The following is a 19,261-nucleotide window of genomic DNA, read 5'->3' on the forward strand; positions in this document are numbered from 1 at the left end:
TGCTACATCCTGTTCAAACATAGAACAAAAATGCCATCCATTTCTTAAAGAACTTACAATCTAAGTATAAGACAAGAAACAGCAGATGGACAGTCAGGCATGGGAGTACAGAGAGACAATGGAATAGAATGGTCAGCTTGATCAGCAGTGCTTTAAACCTGTTGGGTATTTTTTTGTAGGCATCAAGAAACAAGAGTTTTAAGGAGGGATTTGAAGGAAGATAATAAGAGCTCCCTGTAAATATCTATCAACCTAGCTTAAGTGCAAGGGACAATGCGGAAGAAAGTTCAGAGTTTGTTAGATAGTTTAACTTGTGAACAACAGAGGTTGGTATTGTGGGTTGACTGAAAATGGGAGTCAGCACCTTGACAGTGATTAAGGTATAACCTGTTGGGTAGAGAGAAGATGTGAAGAGGCTAGAACATGAAGGCAAGTATATTATATTCTCTGTAATAGTGAAGGTGGAACCAGTAGACAATTACAAAGAAAGGTGACCAGGTCAAAACTATAGGCTAAGAAATTAACTGTTGCAGCAGCATTCCACAGGTATATCTGAGACAAGATTGCATTGTCAAATGACCTATCTGCAATAGAAAGTTTGAGCTGTTGACATCCTGGAAGTGTCACTGCTTGCTTGCTCTCCTACCACTCTCCCCTTGTTACTTATGTTTCTGAGCCTTGATAAGAAAATTGCTGTGTTTAGCAAAAGGATCTTTTCAGCAAGCTGTATACCAAATTGCTGTTCCCTATCCTGTGGCATATATAAACTTGGATAATCCCTAAAATTTTATTCCTGATTCTTTTCCCCTCAGCCTCCAGTTCCAAGCTGGAACTCTGCTCCAGTTCACAGTCCTTGGGAAGCCAGCAGAGCAAGGCAGACAGCACCCGAGTAAAAACCCGCATTCTGCCCAACATGCCAAAGCTTTTCATTCCTTCATCCATTACCAAATTTCCACCTGAGATCACTGTCACTCCACCAACTCCCACCCTCCTTTCTCCAAAGGGCAGCATCTCAGAAGAAACCAAACAAAAATTAAAGGTAAGTTTAGAACTAAATTTTTTAAAATGTTGGTTTTTATCTTAAGCTCTGCCTCCTTTAACAGAAAATTATGTTACTGGAACAATGACTTCAGACCTCGGCTCATGACAAGATATAAAATCCTAGCTTCCCTTACAAGAATTGCACGAAAAGAAGTTGGTTGGGAGCGAGCATACAGCTGTCACAGTCCTGGTGCCTTGAGGAGTTCATAGCTTTTGCAGGACTACTAAGATTCCTGGAAAGCAACAGAACAAAATAGTCATAGGGGGAATAGAACATCTGTTCTAAAGCTCTTGCCCTAAAGCAGGGCTTCCCAAAGTTTTTATGCCACAGCCTGGCAAACCACAGCCCAGCTGTCATAGCCAACCATGGCCAGAATTTCCGGCTGGAAGACGGGTAAGGATAACCCCATCCCCCAGGTGGCGGGGTGGGCCAAACCCTGCGCTACCATGGGCCCTGCGGAAGGAGCCATGGTTGGCAGCCAACCATGCTGCAGTCAGTCAGCCAACCTGCCACGGCCCAGGGATTGGGAACCCCTGCTGTAGAGTAATGAGTGCTGGCTATAGGGAAGCTTAGTGAAAGGTATAATGGAACCACAAATTTGCATGAATGGTTATACAAATAAGAGGACTTATGAATGTTGAGGACCAGATAGTTGATTTTAAACCCTCTGATCAGTTTTTCCTAAATATTCAGCAATCTCTCTCTCTCTCTCTCTCTCTCCCCTTCTTTTTTTCTTTTTTTTTGTGGCGGGGGTGATCAGTCCGCTATTTTGTCTGCTCAGTCTGCAGCAAATGTAAAGAAGGAAAGCCTTTGTCAGCCAGCTTTGGAGATCTTAGAGACCTCAAGTCAAGAGTCTTCACTGGAGAGTGACACTGATGAAGATGATGACTATATGGACATATGAATGAATTGTGGTCATCGCCAACGCCAACCATATAAGCAGCCTTCTTGTTGCCAGCATTACTGCCATCTTCGTCTGTTGGCATTACCTTCCATTTAATCTTCATCAGCATTGTATCCTTCACCTCCATTATCTTCATTGCCACCACCACCTCTGGTATTGCCTTCAAAATCCTCGCCATTCTTTTTATCATGGTGCTTGACAGAAAGAATGATTGATTTCCAGCCAGTAAGCTCATCTGGACTACATTGTCACCCTTAAACTCCAGAAAACAGCAGTGTTGTAAGCTGTAACTTGCCTCTCTACTTCTACTTCTCCAAACCATGTCTTTGGGAGCCAACGCAGTGGCTCTTCCACAGGGAATTTCACTTTTCTCTAGCTGTCTTCTAGCATTTCCCCCTTGTTAATTTTTCCTCCAGGAAATTTGAAGTCTGGTCTCTAGGTGTATATCATGATCTATCCACTGCTCAACATTTCTACCACTTCCAGTTAAAGTGAGTGGATTGGGAGGAAGTTGCTGAGCCAGCAGAAGTTTATCATGGCATCAAGAATTTTCTATGCCTTCTGGAGAGAAAGTGGATGAATGTTTCAGCTTCCTGGCCCAGTCACAGGACATCCAAACTTGGCTGTGACAGCTAACCAGGGAATCAGGTTTCTAGTGTGGGCAGTTTGGCCTCCATCTTGTGCTCATTTCACTCTTGTTAAGCCTGACAAAAGATAATTTACCAGATTGTTGGCTTGAGCAGAACAGAAGATAAACTTTCCAGCAATGTCTTATGGCCTCTTCTCTAATGCCTTCTCTAAAGCATTTTGGGCAGAGGGTTAAATAACATTTTTATGGTGGTGTTGGGGGATGTTATAGATTTCAGTACCATTTCAGTAATGTCTGTTTTTTACAGAATGACACACAAAGTGTTTTTTATCTATCTGCAGAGGGATTGCCCACAGTTATTTATATGGGAAAATAATGGTAACAAACAGCAACTTTTTCTACTGAATGTTAACTTTGTAAAATAATGAATGCAAACATGCAAAAAAAGCTGCATATATAAAATGCATAGAGCTTGCTGTGTTGAATTTTTCTGTTTTTGGGGGGGAGGTGTTTTTTGTCCAGTGCAAAGCTTTGAATAAACATTTTTTTTTTTAATAAAGTTGAAACATACTCACTGTTGCCTCTGTTAAGTGTTGGCTTGAAAGGGTTGCATGTCTCTCCATCCTACTACTTCTAGAAAAGGCAATGAAGATGCAAGGCAAAAACAAACAAACCTTCATCTTGTTTCTAAAAGAATTAGCAGAAATCCAGGCTTGTTTTCTCGTCTCCTCAAAAACTGAGTCATTTCAGACAGTGTTGTCAAACATGCAGTCTCGGAGACCTCTGCTTTGCCAACTGTCCTGAACTTCCTTCACGCCGTATCTATTAGTTAATCTTTGAACACCAATGAATAATATCAGGGAAAGTGCAGGATACCATGATGGCAAAGATCGTGGAAAGAATTTTAACTATATAAAGCAGAAATATACAGTACAAAAGCAATAACTTTTTCTCTGTAGGAGGAAGAGTTTTGTTTCTATACGTGGTTCCTGAACAGAGATGGGCCCATGACCAAAAGTGAAATGCAAATATCACTATATTTTTTTTTTTATATCAGTTCAAATCCAAGCATTATGCCTTGGGCCCATTTTGCTACTCGGACTGTTTGCTGTTGAACTTAAAAGTTGAACAAAGTACAGCCAGGAAGCTGGTAGATTTGTTCATCACTACCAAGGGCTGATGGAACCTGGTCCAGGTCATAGAAGTAGAAAAATGAGTGAATGGATTTTACACAGAGATTGGTCAGGATAAGTAGACAAGAAATATGTGCACAACAGGTGCTCCGTGTTGTCTTGCTCGCTAATTTGGCCCCTGTTTTCATAAACCTAATGTACAGTATGCTGTGTTTTCTAGCCCTTAAATGTGATGGGATAGCTTTTATTTATTTATTTTAATGCATTGTGGGGGGGGTGTTGTTTTTTTTTATGGTAGTGCAGATCACCTAAGAACAAGAAACATTTTATCACAACAAATGGAAACCAGTGAATAATATGGACTTCAGGGGCAGACTTCCATGGATGATACAATTCTATGCAGTATTCATTCATGCAAATAGAGCAGGCTACGTAGGCCTTTGGCCAATATACATTCTAAAAGTTAGAGTTAAGCTGAGGTAAAAAAGCTGTGAATTCTTAGGCCCATGCATCTGTCATGTGCCTAGCAATATTGCAGAAAGACCAAGGTATTTGATTTTTTTTTACTGTGTTCATTCTATTCCTTACATGTATTTCATATCTTCAGTAAAATCAATTTGTCTCTAAGTTCTGGGATATGATTTTTCTTGCATAAATTAAAAGTTGACCTACCTTTTAAATCATTTTAATTTGGCAATCACAAAATATTATTTACCTTCTGTTTCACTGATGGATTCCTGATGAGTATTATTTATTTATGACATTTCTTCCAGCATTTTCTAAAATGTCTGAATTGTGCTTCCATTCCTCAACTAAGATATCAGTTTAATTTTTGTACACATAACAGGATGTAACAGAGACAGGCTTTTTTGGTCAGTAAAATAAGTTGAACATTGCAGATCTGTTTTTCAGTGAAAGCTTTGTGTCTAGAGTGCTATGTAATATATGCATTTATCCTGCAGGGAAAGCTCTGGGGTGGGTGGGTTGGTCGGTGGTTTTTCTCCTGCCACTTCCTATGCATGTGCAGTAAATCCCGTTATCCCTCGGGAGTCTTGAGGAGTCTTCCTCGGGTATATAAAGTTGCTCATTCTGTGTTGTCAGACCACATGCCATATTCTGAAATTTTAGGGGTCTACTCAATTCATGATTTTATGTATTTGGCAGAAACTGCAAAATCCAAGCTTGTCCGTGAAATCAACTAAAAAATTAATAAAAATAAAAAGCTGGCTCCCCTGTGGGATCCAACAGTCCTTGCTGCCCACCTTAGGTGCCTGCTGGTGGGGCAGCGTGAAGGGCAGCAAACAAGATGGCAGCCGCCCCCTCATCCCTCTTTCCCCATTGGGGCCTCTCTGCCAATCGGTGATGAGTGGCAGGGCTGGCAGTGCACAACCAGGAAATGTTCACAGAATTTGCACTTTGTGCTACGATCAACTCGCAGAAATTGTTTAATCTCTCTGTGATTTAAGTAGGTCTCCTACAATTGCTTTCTGCTGACTACTTACCTTCCTTTATCCTCCAACCCCTGCGTAAGTGGTGTTCACTGTTCAGTTCACTGATGCTTGTCCTGGGGCACCAACCACCTATAATCTATGTGATACGTTTGTATTCAACACCATCTACAAAGAATGCCTTCAACATGAATCTCAGCTCCTTTGAAACTCAGACTTGCCTTGTTCTGGCCTCTCCCAAAGCCAGTGAAGGAGGATTGGCCCCAGCTATAGGCATTGAACTAGATGGATCAGTACAAGCCTGAGTGTTCGCAGGTAGAGGTCTACTCAACTTGAGGTAGACGGCCGATTTTGCGGGAAGATTGTGATGGCCTCTAGCCCCACCTCCCACCCCAACCTCTGGCTGAGGGGCTCCAGTGGCCCTGCCCTTGTCACTGATTGGTTGCAAGAGTGTCTATTGCATAGCCCCTGCCCTGTCCCTCACTGCTGATTGGTGGAGAGGGGTGGAGCTGCATAACAGGCAGCCCTCAGCCAGTTAGTGATGAAGGGCAGGGCTGGCAGCCATCTTGGGCTCCCCTTTGTGCTAGCAGCCCTGCTCTTCCCAACACCCCCCCCCCCACCCCCCTGGCTCCAGCTACACAGCCTGGCCTACAGTGCTTTGGGGCTGCTGGCTGTCTCTGGGAAGCTGGCATTTTATTTTCAGTAAGTTTGTTTCTTTCATGGATTTTGTAGGCATTGCCAGATTTTTGCAAAATCACGATTTCAGTAGGTCCCTACACATGGGTCAGACTAAAGCTGTAACTTTGTACTAGTGCAGTTTTACACCAGTTTCAAGCTGCAGTAAGTTGCAGTAGTGCAAGTGACAGTGTGTAATGGATAAAATTCCCTGGTCTAGCAAACTCTTAATTTACCAGACCAACACCACCTTTAATTTCAGAGTTAAACGTCAAATGCAGGCAAGTAGCCAATTGTTTTGGAGGAACTACTGAGCCACTATCATCTGTCATCTGCAGTAGTTCCTAGGTTTCTTCATAAAGATTGTGCCAGACAAATACATGACAGCTACCACAAACAATAGTGTGAGCTGCCTTTTATTGTCAAGGAACAGAGAGTAAACTCTATTGCCAAATATGAGTTTAAGGGAAATCTTTCCTTTCATAAACCTCAACATGCTGAGTAAGAAGCTGTCTTTGTACAAACACTGCTACATTGGAAATTGGACGGTTACGTTGTCCTTCCTACTCTTAACAGTAGGGAAATTTCACTGTGCCTATATACATGCAGTGAGGCTTCTCCGACATGTTGTAATTACAGTGCGTCAGAGCAGACTTGGTTAATTGAGTCTACTGAACCATGGTCATTACCACGCTCCAGCAGACTCCAGCATCATGTGTATCAATGTCCCTGCGCTGAAAAATGGCAGGAGGGTGCTTAAACTAAAATTCGTTGGCTGAGCTTTTAGTTCAAGCGCCGCCAACACCATTTTTCTGTGCAGGGATGCATGACACTCTGGACACTAATTAGAGCAGTTCTTGGAGCTGTTCTGATTAATTAAAGCACCCCTTTTTCCCACTCCTGAAGCATTATAGACATTAAGGGTCTATAAACACCCTTAATGTTTAAGCAGAAACTATTGTTTATCTGCAAAAGGGCTAGTGCTGGCAGATTTCCAGAATTTCAGTTTCAGGCACATGTTGCTATTTCTGTATAGTGAGAAACTATGCCCCTCATAACACTAAACAAAGCTTTCATTGCAGTTGTTATCCCATTTCTCCTCCTTGGATCCTCTGTACTGTATTTTGTTCCGTTCACAGCAGTTGTACACATGTAGCTCTTGAAGGGTCAGGTTATTGTTTTGAACTTCAGTGCACAAATATCTTTCAAAGCCATCAGGATCTCAAATGAAAGGGAGTTTTATCTGTGTTACACTGCCAGTAATTTCTTTAAAAGAGCAAATTCATTTTTTTTTTTTTTCTGTTTCTACTACTTAGAAGTTGTATCTAATTTAAGAGTATTTTGATTTAAGACTGAAACGGAACAAAACCCAACAAAAATACAACTAGTTTCCTTGTGAAATAATATAAATGTTTCATGTCTGAAGGCAGGGGAAAGTGTAAATAGTTTGCCTGACATTTAGAAGAATTTCTGGGGCTTTCTAGTGTCCCTGCACCTTTTATAGTATATTTGGTCTTAGTAGCCGCAAAGATCAATGTGCTTGACTGCTATTGATGTCTGGAGGCACCAAATCAGGATGGGGATTCTGATGTGCTGAGTGTAGGCTCAGTTCTGAGCCCAAGACGAGCAAGAATTTGGGTAACCCATGTTGGATCTGCGTTATATTGAGACATTATTTTAATCATTGGGGGGGGGGGTTTCTGGCTTCTCTCTGCCTTGGCCATCCAAACACAAAATAATAAAATTTTACAAAACAGAATTTTGAATCAAGAAATAGGATGGTTTTCCGTAGTTACACCAAGTATTATGGTAATATGTTCAGATATTTTTTTCAGTTCATAATGAGGCTGTCCCATTCACATAAATGTGTCTTTCGCAGCCAAAAGAAATGAGACTTGGTCAGGGATTTGTCAAGGGAAAAGGACCAAGAAAGGATGAGGAAGGTCTGTTAGGAGAAGTGATGGCTTCTGGAAACCAAATCTGGTGAGCAGGGGCAAAATGGACTCGGTGGAAGCCCAGGAGAACAGGTGAGGACAGAACAAACTAAACATAGGATTCACTGTTTTTGATTAGGTCAGGGGTTTTCAACCTTTTTGGATCAGTGTACCCCCAACAGCCAGATGCGGAGCAGCGGCAGCCACCACGTGCAAGCTTCCCCTGCCCCTTCCCCCCGGAGTCCAGCTGCACAGGTGCCACCTGCACGGCAGCGCGGGATGGTGTGTGGCAGCACTCTGTCCCTGCCTGCCCACGTGTACCCACTAGGGCCTTCTCAAGTATCCCTGGGGTTGTGTGTACCCTTGGTTGACAACCCCTGGATTAGGTCGCTCAACTCTCAGTCCAGTACCCTACCTTCAGCAGTGACTGTGACATTTCTGGGAAAAATGAAAAGCTCATAATGCACCTGAGCACTTTGTGTAAAGTTACACACCCAGCAGGAGAAATTGTTTATTCCTCCCTACCTTTTACATGTCAGGATAACGGAGAGCGCCAGTTGGGGATGTCAGAACAACTGCCAAGCAAGCATTAGCCAAGTGATGAATATTTTGTTAATGATAGCTGTGTTTGAAAGGCCACAAGTATAAAGTTCGAGAGAGAAAATGACAAGTGCTGTAGGGGAGATGTCCTGTGCTTGTTGCCAGATTTCCTCTTCAGTGGATTAGTGATTAGGAATCCATTAATTCCAAGCTACACAGGCAGAAATGTGGGTTATTTAGCCATTCACTTACTAGATGGATGTGTCACCTTCCAAAAAAAACCCAAAACCTCAGGATGGCTGACAGTAAAAGTTGAAATAATTTATAAGAGCAGAATAAAATATTAAAATAGTATAACAAAGCACACTTCCCCCAAATGCCCCAAGATTCAAAGCAATTGCCTCTCAACTAAGAGCGTGTCCCCTTCTCTGCTTAACCCAACCTTGCCTCCTTACCTTTATATGCTACCTCTCTAAAAGATAGAAGTTCTGATACTGCCTCCTACTCCCCAGTCTCTTGCTCAGGGGAATCCTACCCTCTCCTTTAATGACCCTATATCTTTCACAGGGGGCTATGACTATCACACCTTACACATTCCTACTCCCTTTCCTAACCATTTTAGATGTGTTTTTATAGTACACACATTTTTGCAATAGTCTTGGGTATTTTCCACAGGAAATACTGGAGCCTTGTTTCTTTCACCCCACATACCTGCTGCCCTCATGTTTCTTTTTTTTTTTTATTGTTGTCTCATTTACTCCCTGCTGAGCAGCTGCCTTCTCAAATCTCAGCTCTTCCCTGCAGATTGCTTTCAGCAGCTGAGTTTGCTATTCTGTTTCTAGTTGCCCACTTCCCATATACCCAGGATACAGTGCTGCAGCCATATCCCAGTGGCATTTTAGTGATTAGAAGCAGGTTTAGAAAGTTTAATTAAAAATTCCTACTGGGTTACCCTGGAATCTTTCTTTTTTTTATTTAATGTAGATAGAAAATACTAATCCTGTTAAGATAAAAAAGTACAGTTTTGACCCTTTCCCTCTTTGGTAGTGTCAAGTTGCTACTCATTGTCAAGTCACACTGTCTGCTTTCCTTAACACTAGAGGGTGCCACATAGCAAAATAAAAGCCAAAGCTAAAAGGTGACTAGTCTTCATATGAACCCATCAAAAAGCAAATAAAAGGAAACACCTTGGCCCCACCTATTTCTAGGGCTTCTTAACAGTCTTGTAAAATATTCCTTAAATCTGTCACTTATGTGCAATTATTGTTTCACCCGACAATCAAAATAATAAACTTTGTGAACCCACAGGGGATAAGCTTGAGTCTCTCTCAGTGGTTTTCAACCTGTGGTCTGTGAACCCCTGGGGGACCACAGACTATCTTAAGGGATCCACGAAAGGTGACTATGATCCATCAAATAACATGAATACCCATGCTTACAATACAGAGGGATACGTACCTCCATTTGAAATTTTTTAGTGGTCAGCAAATGAAAAACAGTTGAAAATCACTGGTCTATCTGAACTATTGCATTGGTTTTTTTTAATTTTTGGAAGCAGGCAAAAATGATGCATTATTGCTATTGTCGTTTACTACTTTGTTTAGCCTGAAAGCAGAATTGCACTGTTTGCATGTCACACAAAAGCTGGTTGTTTTGTTTTGGGTTCTTTTACCCATTAGAGCTATCTAGTTTACTGATTCTCCCTCCCCCTGCTTAAAGCCTGTTGGCTGCTATGAGAGCCATCAGGGTATAGCAAACTCTTAAAAGGAATTGAAAGTGTATCCTGGCATTGTGATTTAACATTTGTGCATTAAAGGTGTCAAATAGTGCTTTCAGGTGTATCTCTGTGAAACCTGAGTAAATTCATCTATTTCACTGCAGTAATTTAGGATTTGCATCAGTATAACTACGGACAGCTTTTGCCCCTGAGTACTTAACTCATTCATCTGTTAGGTGCTTTGTGACCCTAACAAATGATTATTAAAGGCATCATACAAGCAAAATTCTAATAAGGAACAAAAATCTAAGTATGAGAACAGCACAAAACTGAGATCTGCAAGGATCACATGAAGTAATAACTGAGCAAGTAGCCAGGAGCTCAGATCTGCCATGTTTATCTTGCAGAAATTCATGTGAAATAGGAGAGTAAGAAATAGCTGAGGCCTGGTATGAACTGTCTGCACAATCTGAAAAATAAAAGGCCTCTTGTCTTAGTGTGAAGAATAAAATCATGCATTTGCCTGCATTTAGGTTTATCTGTATACACACTTAAGTACAAAAGCACTCAGTTATATAATCCCTGTGGGAGGAACACTTCACATCTCCCTAAGTATGTTGTCTTATTAAAGAGACACTGCCTATTTTAAAATCTAGTCAATGAGTGTGAAAAAGACAATGACTAGAAAGTAGTTTCTTGTATAATATTGGACCCCAAGTCCCTCTGGGATAGTTTATTTCTCCCTTGCTCCCACCCCCACCCCAACTGTTTAAAAGAGGTACACAAGCAACAGCAGCGGTAGTGAAACTGGTTTTAAACAAAATGCTGTCTGTAGCACTAAGTAAATACAACATGTTTTTTTCCAATATCATTTATGTAATCTTATGCTTGTTACAGTAGTAGGTAGAAATTCTATAATAAATGCTTCACAAGCAAAAATGTTCTTATGTGGAGATCACTGTTAGCTCCCACTTTCTTATATGTACTTTGTTTTGCACAGTGGAAAATACCCTCATATAAAAATGGCCTTACAATTTGTATGTTAGATACACCCCAGAGTTTTGCTCTTTAATAGTTGTGTGTGGTACAAGTGCTTATAATCTTAGCAGTTTTCTTGCTAAGTGCAGGTGTATGTATAAAGTGTAACTGCTGAAATAAGTTTACATTTAATTATCTTGCTTTCCCCATAAGGGATGGCTCAAGGTTCATTCTCAACAACTTTAACCTGAGCCAGCACTAAAAAGCCTTGGTACAAGACTGTTAAGGAGCAACAGTTAAAAAGTCTTGAAACTGTCTATTACGGATGTCAGGAAAGCATAATATAGATTTCCGTTATCTTAGACTTGAGTGAGTTGAAAATATGTGAAAGTCTTAAAATTCACAGTGAAAGTTACACAGCTAACAACATCATCTTGCACTGCTTAAGCTTTCAACTCATCAGTTAAAGGTCAGTGAAATGACAATGCAGCTATGAGCTCCCAAGAGATGACACTGCTGGAAATTCTTTCCATGACCCTATAAGCAAATCTGCTCTGCTGAAGGCATAACAAAGGCTGTGATGTGCTGTCTCAGAGCAAAGCAGAATTAGTGAAAGCTGAATTTTCAGTTGGGTTTTCAAAAGCAAAATGACAGCTTTGGGTTTCATTTTATTTCAAAAGATAACCGATCAGCATTGCTTAGCTCAAACACTACAAACGTCCTTGCTTTGGAAATGCAGAAAGTTGAACATCTGAAAATACCACCCCTGTGGTTTGAGATATAGTCCCTTTGCTAATATCAGCAGGCAGTGAGTGTTTTACATGTAAGAAGAAAGAAACCATTTAGGACTTTGAAGAGAAGCCAAACAAGCTGAGGGCACTTGCTCTTGCAGGCCTGTCCACTTACTCCATTCTTTTGTTGAGTCCAGTTGTCCCTAAGGTCAGTTATTCATATGAGCTGATCTACGTTCTACCTGACATGAAATGTTCCTATGTGGCCTTTGCTGTCAATTCTGTTTGAGTACTGCTACTACCCTGAGTTGTTTTCCGAGGGCTGTGAAAACTAAGGAAACTTTCCTTTTTATTTACTAGCAGTGTGAAATACACTGCAGAGTCCCAGCTATTTTAATCCCTTGAGGACTTCCAGTGTCTCCCTGTGGGCTGCTAATATTTCCCTATTCAGCTTGGATAACAGGTGCTTAGCCTTGTCTGAGCACAGCAGCTCCCTGCTACAAGATGCAAAATGACTCCCAGTACTGAGCTCCTTGAACATGTGTATTGGCAACTGTTAAGGAACAGACACCAGCTCCCTTAACAACTGCACATAATTCAAATGGTTGTTCAGGCAATGGAAATTTAAAGAGATACTGCTGTTGAGATTAATGGATTTATTTTTAGGAACTTGGTAGCCAAAGTAAAGAAAGAGAGGGTAAATAGTACATAGTTATACTTATTCCTACCACATTTACACTGTTAAACAAGAGATTAAATCCAGAGTGGAGGTGCCTATTGCAATATCAATAAAACTCCATTTGGATTATAACCTGCAGTTTGTAAATAAGGCAACAGTAAAATGATTGCAGTTATCTTGCAGAACATTGTAGAACCACCAGTCCTTTTAGTACCTCATAATGATAGGTGGGTTTGAAATGAAAAATTAAATGCCAGGCATGCCAGAAAATTGGCACCAATATTTCAGGAAACAAATATTCTATTGCAGAAAGGAAAAAATAGCAGTGTCCTTGTTTTTATAATAAGATCCCAGTTCAGTAACCTGCTTAAGCCTGTAACTAGTCCTATTGACATCAGTGAGGTACTAACAGACATTGTTAAGTCAGGTCTGGCCACAGATATTTTTTTTTTCCAGGAAGGTATTTACAAACCCTAAGCTTTAATAGAAATATTACCACAACTGCACAAAAACCCAATGAACAACACGTGTTCTAGCACAAGGACATGCATTTGCAATGTTTGCAACTCCAGAATGCCACCATTAATTACTGGAAAGTGAAATTGACCATGAACAGAAGTAAAAGTGTCTTCACTGGTGAAGATTCAGCCCGAATGGAGAAAGTTACGGGTATTATAAAAGGTATGCACATATATAATATGATATACGCATAAAATAGGCAGCTTACTTTGGAGACTTTGCTTAAGAATGAATGGGAGTAAACTTGGACAAACAAAAAACCTTTTGTTAATTTCTTCAGAAAATCTAATCTTTTTTTATAACAACCATAGTGTAGACTGTCATAAGCAGCTTTGCAGAGACCTAAGGAGAAAGTAAAAGTTTAGAGAGTAGAAATGATTCAGAAACTCAAGAAGGGGATCCATGCATCAGCAAAAGGTATTAAGTACCATCCCTTTCTCTGACATGCAGTCAGCACTAAGAGAGTCAAAGTCAATCAAAAGCAGTGACTAAGGTAATCCTGCCTTATCCACACATCAAAGAGCAATTCACAAAGATACTCATGGACCAGGAGGAACAGACTTCCACCTTTAGCTTCCTCTGAAAAAATGAAGTTTATTTTCTACCTATGGGGACTTTTTATCCTCTTTAATTTTCCCTGAGCCTGAGGAAGGGTGTGTGCAGTCAAAAGCTTGCAGAAAAAGATCTTTTTTTTTTTTTTGTGATTTCTTAGTTGGTCTAATAAAAGGTATAAACTGAGAGTTCTAGAGTTTTGCATTTCTTTTTGTCTCAGACCAACACGGCTACCAAATACATCCCAGTGACTCGGGTAAGGAGCCCTAAGTGAGCATGAACTCGTGCAAAGTCATAAAGTCCTTTTGGAAACATTTTTTAAATGAGAAAGGCAGATCTAAATTGTATTTGGAGTGTCTTAAGGCTTGCTTAGGCACTTTTACAAATGTTACCTATTTTCACTCACCAGTGATGTCTATGTTCCTAAATGCCAACAGGTCTATACTAGGAATTATTCCTCTGTTGCAGCTATGTGGGTTAAGAGCTGCTTAATGTAAAGTGCAGTTTTAATACTGATTTAAATAGTGCAAATTCTTGCATATATCAGTTTCTTAATCCTGTAAGGAAAGAATCCTGAGCAATTGATGTAAATCAGGTTTAAACTGAATTAAGTGTATAACAAATTACCAAATTAGTTTTTTAACTAAAGTAAAATCAAAACTTTTGCAACTGTGAGTATAGGGCATGAGCCCATGAATTACTTACCATGAGGTAAAGCGGGAGGCATTGGTTGCATCATAAAGGGCAGTGCACACCTCCCAGTCTTCAGCTTCTTTCTAAGAAACCTTTGGTTTGAGACTGAACTTTCTGCTGTCTGTCAGATTATGGGTCTGTCTTGATCATTATAACAACCCATTTTTATTTGAGTTTCCTTTTTAATTCACCTTTTCCCAAACACTTCATCAACGGAGAACAAGAGTGCCAGCATGGGCTCTTTGCTTTAGAAGCTGTTAATGTTGACTGTAGTGGAAAGGACTAACTGAGGTAAAGGATAAGGGGCATTTAAGGGGAGGTCCCTGATCAAAGGTTCTTCTAGGACAGGGGCAGGCCATTATTTCGGGCGGAGGGCCACTTACCCAGTTTTGGTAGGCTGTTGAGGGCCGCATGGGTAGCCCCGCCCCTTGACAGGAGCCCCGCCTGCTGGTCACCATCTTGGGACCAGTGTCCTAGGGCCAGCACCGCTGGGGCCCAAAACAGGGCACAGGCTGGCAGGAGTCTGTGGAGCCGAGCTGGGCTGCACCAGCATGGAGAGGGGGGAGCTGACCCAGCTTCATAGAGACCCTGCCGACTGGGACCCCGTGCTCCTGCTATCGTGCTCTGGGCCCTGCTGGCACTGGCCCCAGAACACTGGTGCAGGCTCCGTGCTCCCGCTGGTTCCCGCACCTGCTCACTCCCAGTGCCCCCCAAACCCATGGTACAAGCAAGGGGAAGCGCACAGCCCCGGCCCCTTGCTCGTTGGCAGGGAAGAAGCTGGTGCTGAACGTGGGGAAAAGTGGCCCCTTGCCCACCTCATGGCTGGTGCTCCCTGCTGCAGGCACTTGCAGTCCACATGGGGCTGTCTGGAGCAGGTACAGGCAGCCCCACGTGGGCTGCAAGAGGCTACAGCTCAGGGCACTGGCCACAGGGCGAGCGAGGGGCCGCTTTTTCCTGTGCTCAGCACCAGCTTGTAACCCGCCCTGCTGCCAGCCTGGGCCCTGCCGGCTCCGGGCTCGCCCATCAGCAGCAGCAGCTGCGGCCCCTCCACTTGCCACGCTGGGCAGTGTTGGCTAATGCTGCCTGCCCAGAGCTCATGCAGTGGGCAGCCCAGAGGCAGTGGTGGCAAACGCTGCCTGGTGCCGCAAGCAGGGGGCTGCAGCTGCTGTCGCCATGCGCAGCCCCAACAGGCAAGCCTGGAGCCACGCGGGGCCCAGGCTGGCAGTGGGGCCAGGTTACAAGGTGGTGCTGAGCAAGGCGGGGAAAGCACCCTGTGCTGCAGCCGCTCGTAGACTGCATGGAGCTGCCTGTTCCTGCTCCGGACAGCCCCGCATGGGCTGCAAGCGGCTGCAGCAGGGAGCACCAGCCACAGGGCAGGTGAGGGGCCGCTTTCCTCCGCGCCAGGAAGGAGCAGGGAAGGAGCCCAGGGAAAAGCTGAGTGCGGGGGGGGGGGGGGGGGGGGGAGTGGCCCCTCCCCCACCCCACGTCGGCGCTCCCTGCTGCAGCCCACATGGAGCTGTTCGGAGCAGGCACAGGCAGCCCCATGCAGGCTGTGAGTGGCTGCAATGTGGGGTGCCAGCCACAGGGTGGGGAGGGGCCGTTTCCCCTCCACTCCCCCCATGCTCAGCTTTTCCCCAGGCTCCTTCCCTGCCTGGGGTCCTCCCTTCCCTCCCCCCCCCCCCCCCCCCCCCCCCCCCCCGCCCACACACCTTAACTGAGGTTCCCCAGGGCAGCCACATGCTCTCAGGCCAGAAGCCCCAGCTGGGGCTTCCTGATGGGCCAGGTGGGCCCTGCTGTTGTGGGAGCCTGCCAGGCTTCCCCTGGGTCCTACTGCCCTTGGTTCCTGTCATTTTTTTACAGGAACCAAGGGCAGATAAATATTCATTTTCTAAATCTTTTAGGGGCCCCATGGGCCAGATAGAATGGCCTCACAGGCCAGATCTGGCCCACGGGCTGTATTTTGCCCACCCCTGATATAGGAAGAGAATCCAACCTTCACACTGACCCACCACTGAAACTTCACAGTCCTGTATGGTTCCCAGCGAAGCTTGGAGGCACGATTATACAGATGATCCAGCTCAACCTTATTCTGAGGAATAGACCATTTGGCAAAAGCTGTCTGATCACATCAGGGGCCTTCATTCTGGCAGCGCCAGGCTAGACTAAGATAGCCACAGCACTGTCTACCCTCAGCCCCAAGGCTGCACTGTCCAATGAGGGGTTGGCTTAGAAAGATCTGTATAGTACATCCATTTTAAGGCATTAAACCATCTTCTAGTACCACCCAGATTTACAGCACCAGCAGATCTGCTTGTTATAGGAGTTGGAACAATCACTTTTTCAATTGCCATCTCTACAATCTGTGCAAATGGCACTAGAGGATCTGATAATGTCCAGTCAGCACTGCAGTCCTTAGAGTCATTCTCCTCAGTTTTTTCATCTAAATCAGGATAACCATGGCCGAGACTAGTCACACTGATTGTCTTCAAGGGTGTCATTTCTATGTTAGTGTCCCAAAGAGAATACAGGGCATTGTAGAGAAATGTGAGACATCTCAAAAGGCCAGGTTTTCTAACCCTGTTATCCATAGTCCTCTCCTGACTGTGTAATGAGAGGTAGTTAGCTGTGTGAGTCTGAAATCAAGCAGAAGGCAGGACAGGGTGGCACATGGACTCATTTTACACATGCAGGCACCACAGCACCAGGTGCTTTGAAAAGCATCTGGTGCTGCATTGCTTGCAGTTGTATAAGCATTGAAATGTGCATCAGCGCTGAGAAAATGGCAACAGTGCACTTTTGAACTAAAACACAGAGAAGGTATTTTAGTTCAAAAGTACACCACCGCCATTTTCTGTGCACTGGCATGCATTTCACCTCTTATACAACTGCACACGATGCAGCATGGCGTAGTTTGCATCAGCTTGCATGTGGAGCGCAGACTCAATTCATCTGTATACTCTGAAGTGGAGGATCTCCAGTGCATTGTGGGACAAAAAGGTATGTGCATAAATGCCCATGGATTCTAATTGGTTCAGAGGGGTATGAGCTTTAGGATGTGACAGCCTATGTAATGTAGCTGTACTGGCCATGGGCTCCATAGAGTGGGGGGTCAATACAAGGATAGGCCCTGTGGGCCCAAAACCTGATCTTTGGCCTCAGCAACTCAAGACAAGAAGTGCCAAGTCTTTTGTTCCAGGGGACATATAAATTAATGATCTCTCTCTGGCTCCCCCTGATACTGCTGTTACAAAAAATCATTTGCATAAAGTGTTGATTCAATAGCCAGTAATCAGTTAAGCGACTCTAAACAACATTGGGCATGTCTACACCACACACACACAAACATGCTCTTTAGCTAATATGCATTAAAATAGGCTAATGCACATCTTTCTGGTATCTCATAATAGAGGTACTAGATTTAATGTGCATTACCTAAAGCACATTAATGCATGTGTAGCCGTGCCCATTGTGGTTGAGAAGATTACAGCTTGCCTATCTATTGACTGCTGTGGTTCTCAGGGTGCTCTGTAAAGTCAAGTAAGACAGCTAATCTTAACGTGATAGCCCTGGCATGGCTGAGGCAGGTCTAGGTTCCTGGATCTTCTGGGCCTCGCATCTTAGAGCCCCAAATGTTGCTGATGCTCCCAGATAAGTTATTCAAGACAGATCATTTAAGTGGAAGTTAGACAACCATTTATCTGGGAAGGTTGGGACAAGGATGTTCCTGTCTTGAGCAGGAGCTTGGATTATAAAATCTCCTGAGGTCCCTTCCACCCCTATTTTTCTATGATGCTATATCCTACCTGGCCAAGTAGACTAGGTTTTCACACTAGCACAGTATGAAACCCCTGATTGAGCTACTGATTCCCACAAGGTGGAAATTCAGCCATTTACAGCCATACAGCGTTGGACTTTATCATTATGGATTTCTATTTTATTTTGTACTAAAAGGCATTGAATTAATGGCTTAAAATGAAGAGCTGAAAGTTAGGAAATCTGAGTTCTATTTATGCTGCCACCACAGGCATGCTGTGTAGCCTACAGTCAAGTCACTTCTGCTCAGTTAATTGGGGTAGTTTGATTTAAAAAATAAACAAGATAGGATATTTGCATTTGGAATAATTTGGAATTTTATTCTTTTAATATTTGGTCCAGTCTCTTGCTTTCTGCTGTTTTCTGTGGACACATGATGTAATCATTGACATTGATTTTTAGACTAGTGACTGAATTGAACAGCCAGAATTTGGGGATCCATTTGGGTTTTATCAGAGTGGATGATAGGCAGTTTCCTGTCAGCAAGATTCTGGCAAAGACACACAAGGGTGCTGTCTGCTAGTTTAACATCTGGCTTATGGGGCAGTCTGCTGCTAATTGTTTGGAGAACCCCTAGGTTTAGTAGTTGATATCCAGGAGAGAATCAGTACAGAAATGCAAATTCTTTTTAGTCTTCTAATCAAAACTTATTGTAATTTTTCCTTTTCCCCCAGCTGGAAATCTCATAACCCCTAATGATGTTCTAGTAACCATCTATTATGTCCTTTTTTCTTTTTACTTGAAACAACCATAAAGGAAGAGAATCATCCAAATCCAGATGACTGAATTTAAGAAGTAATGTCAAAGGAGCTTGCACGTTAACCTAATAGAATGGTCTCCTGTTGCTACATAAACCACAAGGCAACCCATTTCTGAAGTAGGAGACATTGATGCTCTGTTCCGTTAAAAGGATTGTTCTGTTATTTTTCCATTGCTTCCAAAATATCGGTGCTGATTTAATGGTTGTGTCTCAAGGAGGGGGTCCAGCAGGAGAACTTTGCTGTAGTTCTGCTTACTGAAGTTATTGGAGTTCTACTAAGCTCTGATTGTCTCTGGTAAAAGAGCTGTTGTATACTTCAGTCAGATGTGGACCTGTGGGTGCATCTACACAGGCCACTTACTCGAGATTAGAGCAAATTAGTGTGCAGTGGGCAAGTCTACGCAAGACACTTCATTGCATAATAATAGCAAATGCAGGTAGCAGATTTACTCGCGATTAGTTACCGCACAATAACACACGTGTAGACACCAACCAGGAGGCCCTGCCACTAGAGGGCTGGGCTGAGACTAGCTCCAGGGCTGGGAGCCTCTTCT

The 19,261-nt window shown here is 43.1% G+C and overlaps 2 protein-coding genes across 10 annotated transcripts in view; both read left to right on the forward strand.

Annotated features, from left to right (window-relative positions):
- CABIN1 (calcineurin binding protein 1) overlaps positions 1–3,105 on the forward strand; it is a 219,028-nt gene extending 215,923 nt beyond the window's left edge. For all 9 annotated transcript variants that reach the window (XM_019493692.2, XM_059713507.1, XM_059713506.1 and 6 more), the window contains exons 36-37: positions 813–1,039; positions 1,803–3,105. In XM_019493692.2, coding sequence (XP_019349237.2) covers positions 813–1,039; positions 1,803–1,946 — 371 coding nt within the window. In that variant the 3' untranslated portion in view covers positions 1,947–3,105. The remainder of the gene's footprint in view (positions 1–812; positions 1,040–1,802) is intronic.
- Positions 3,106–3,191: 86 nt separating this feature from the next.
- Positions 3,192–19,261, forward strand: part of LOC102577240 (T-box transcription factor TBX6) — a 32,543-nt gene continuing 16,473 nt past the window's right edge. Inside the window, exon 1 of the mRNA XM_019493778.2 lies at positions 3,192–7,818. The gene's annotated coding sequence lies outside the window, so the exon portion shown is untranslated. The remainder of the gene's footprint in view (positions 7,819–19,261) is intronic.

Source organism: Alligator mississippiensis, chromosome 10 (assembly GCF_030867095.1).
Source record: "Alligator mississippiensis isolate rAllMis1 chromosome 10, rAllMis1, whole genome shotgun sequence".
NCBI classification, from domain to species: Eukaryota; Metazoa; Chordata; order Crocodylia; family Alligatoridae; genus Alligator; species Alligator mississippiensis.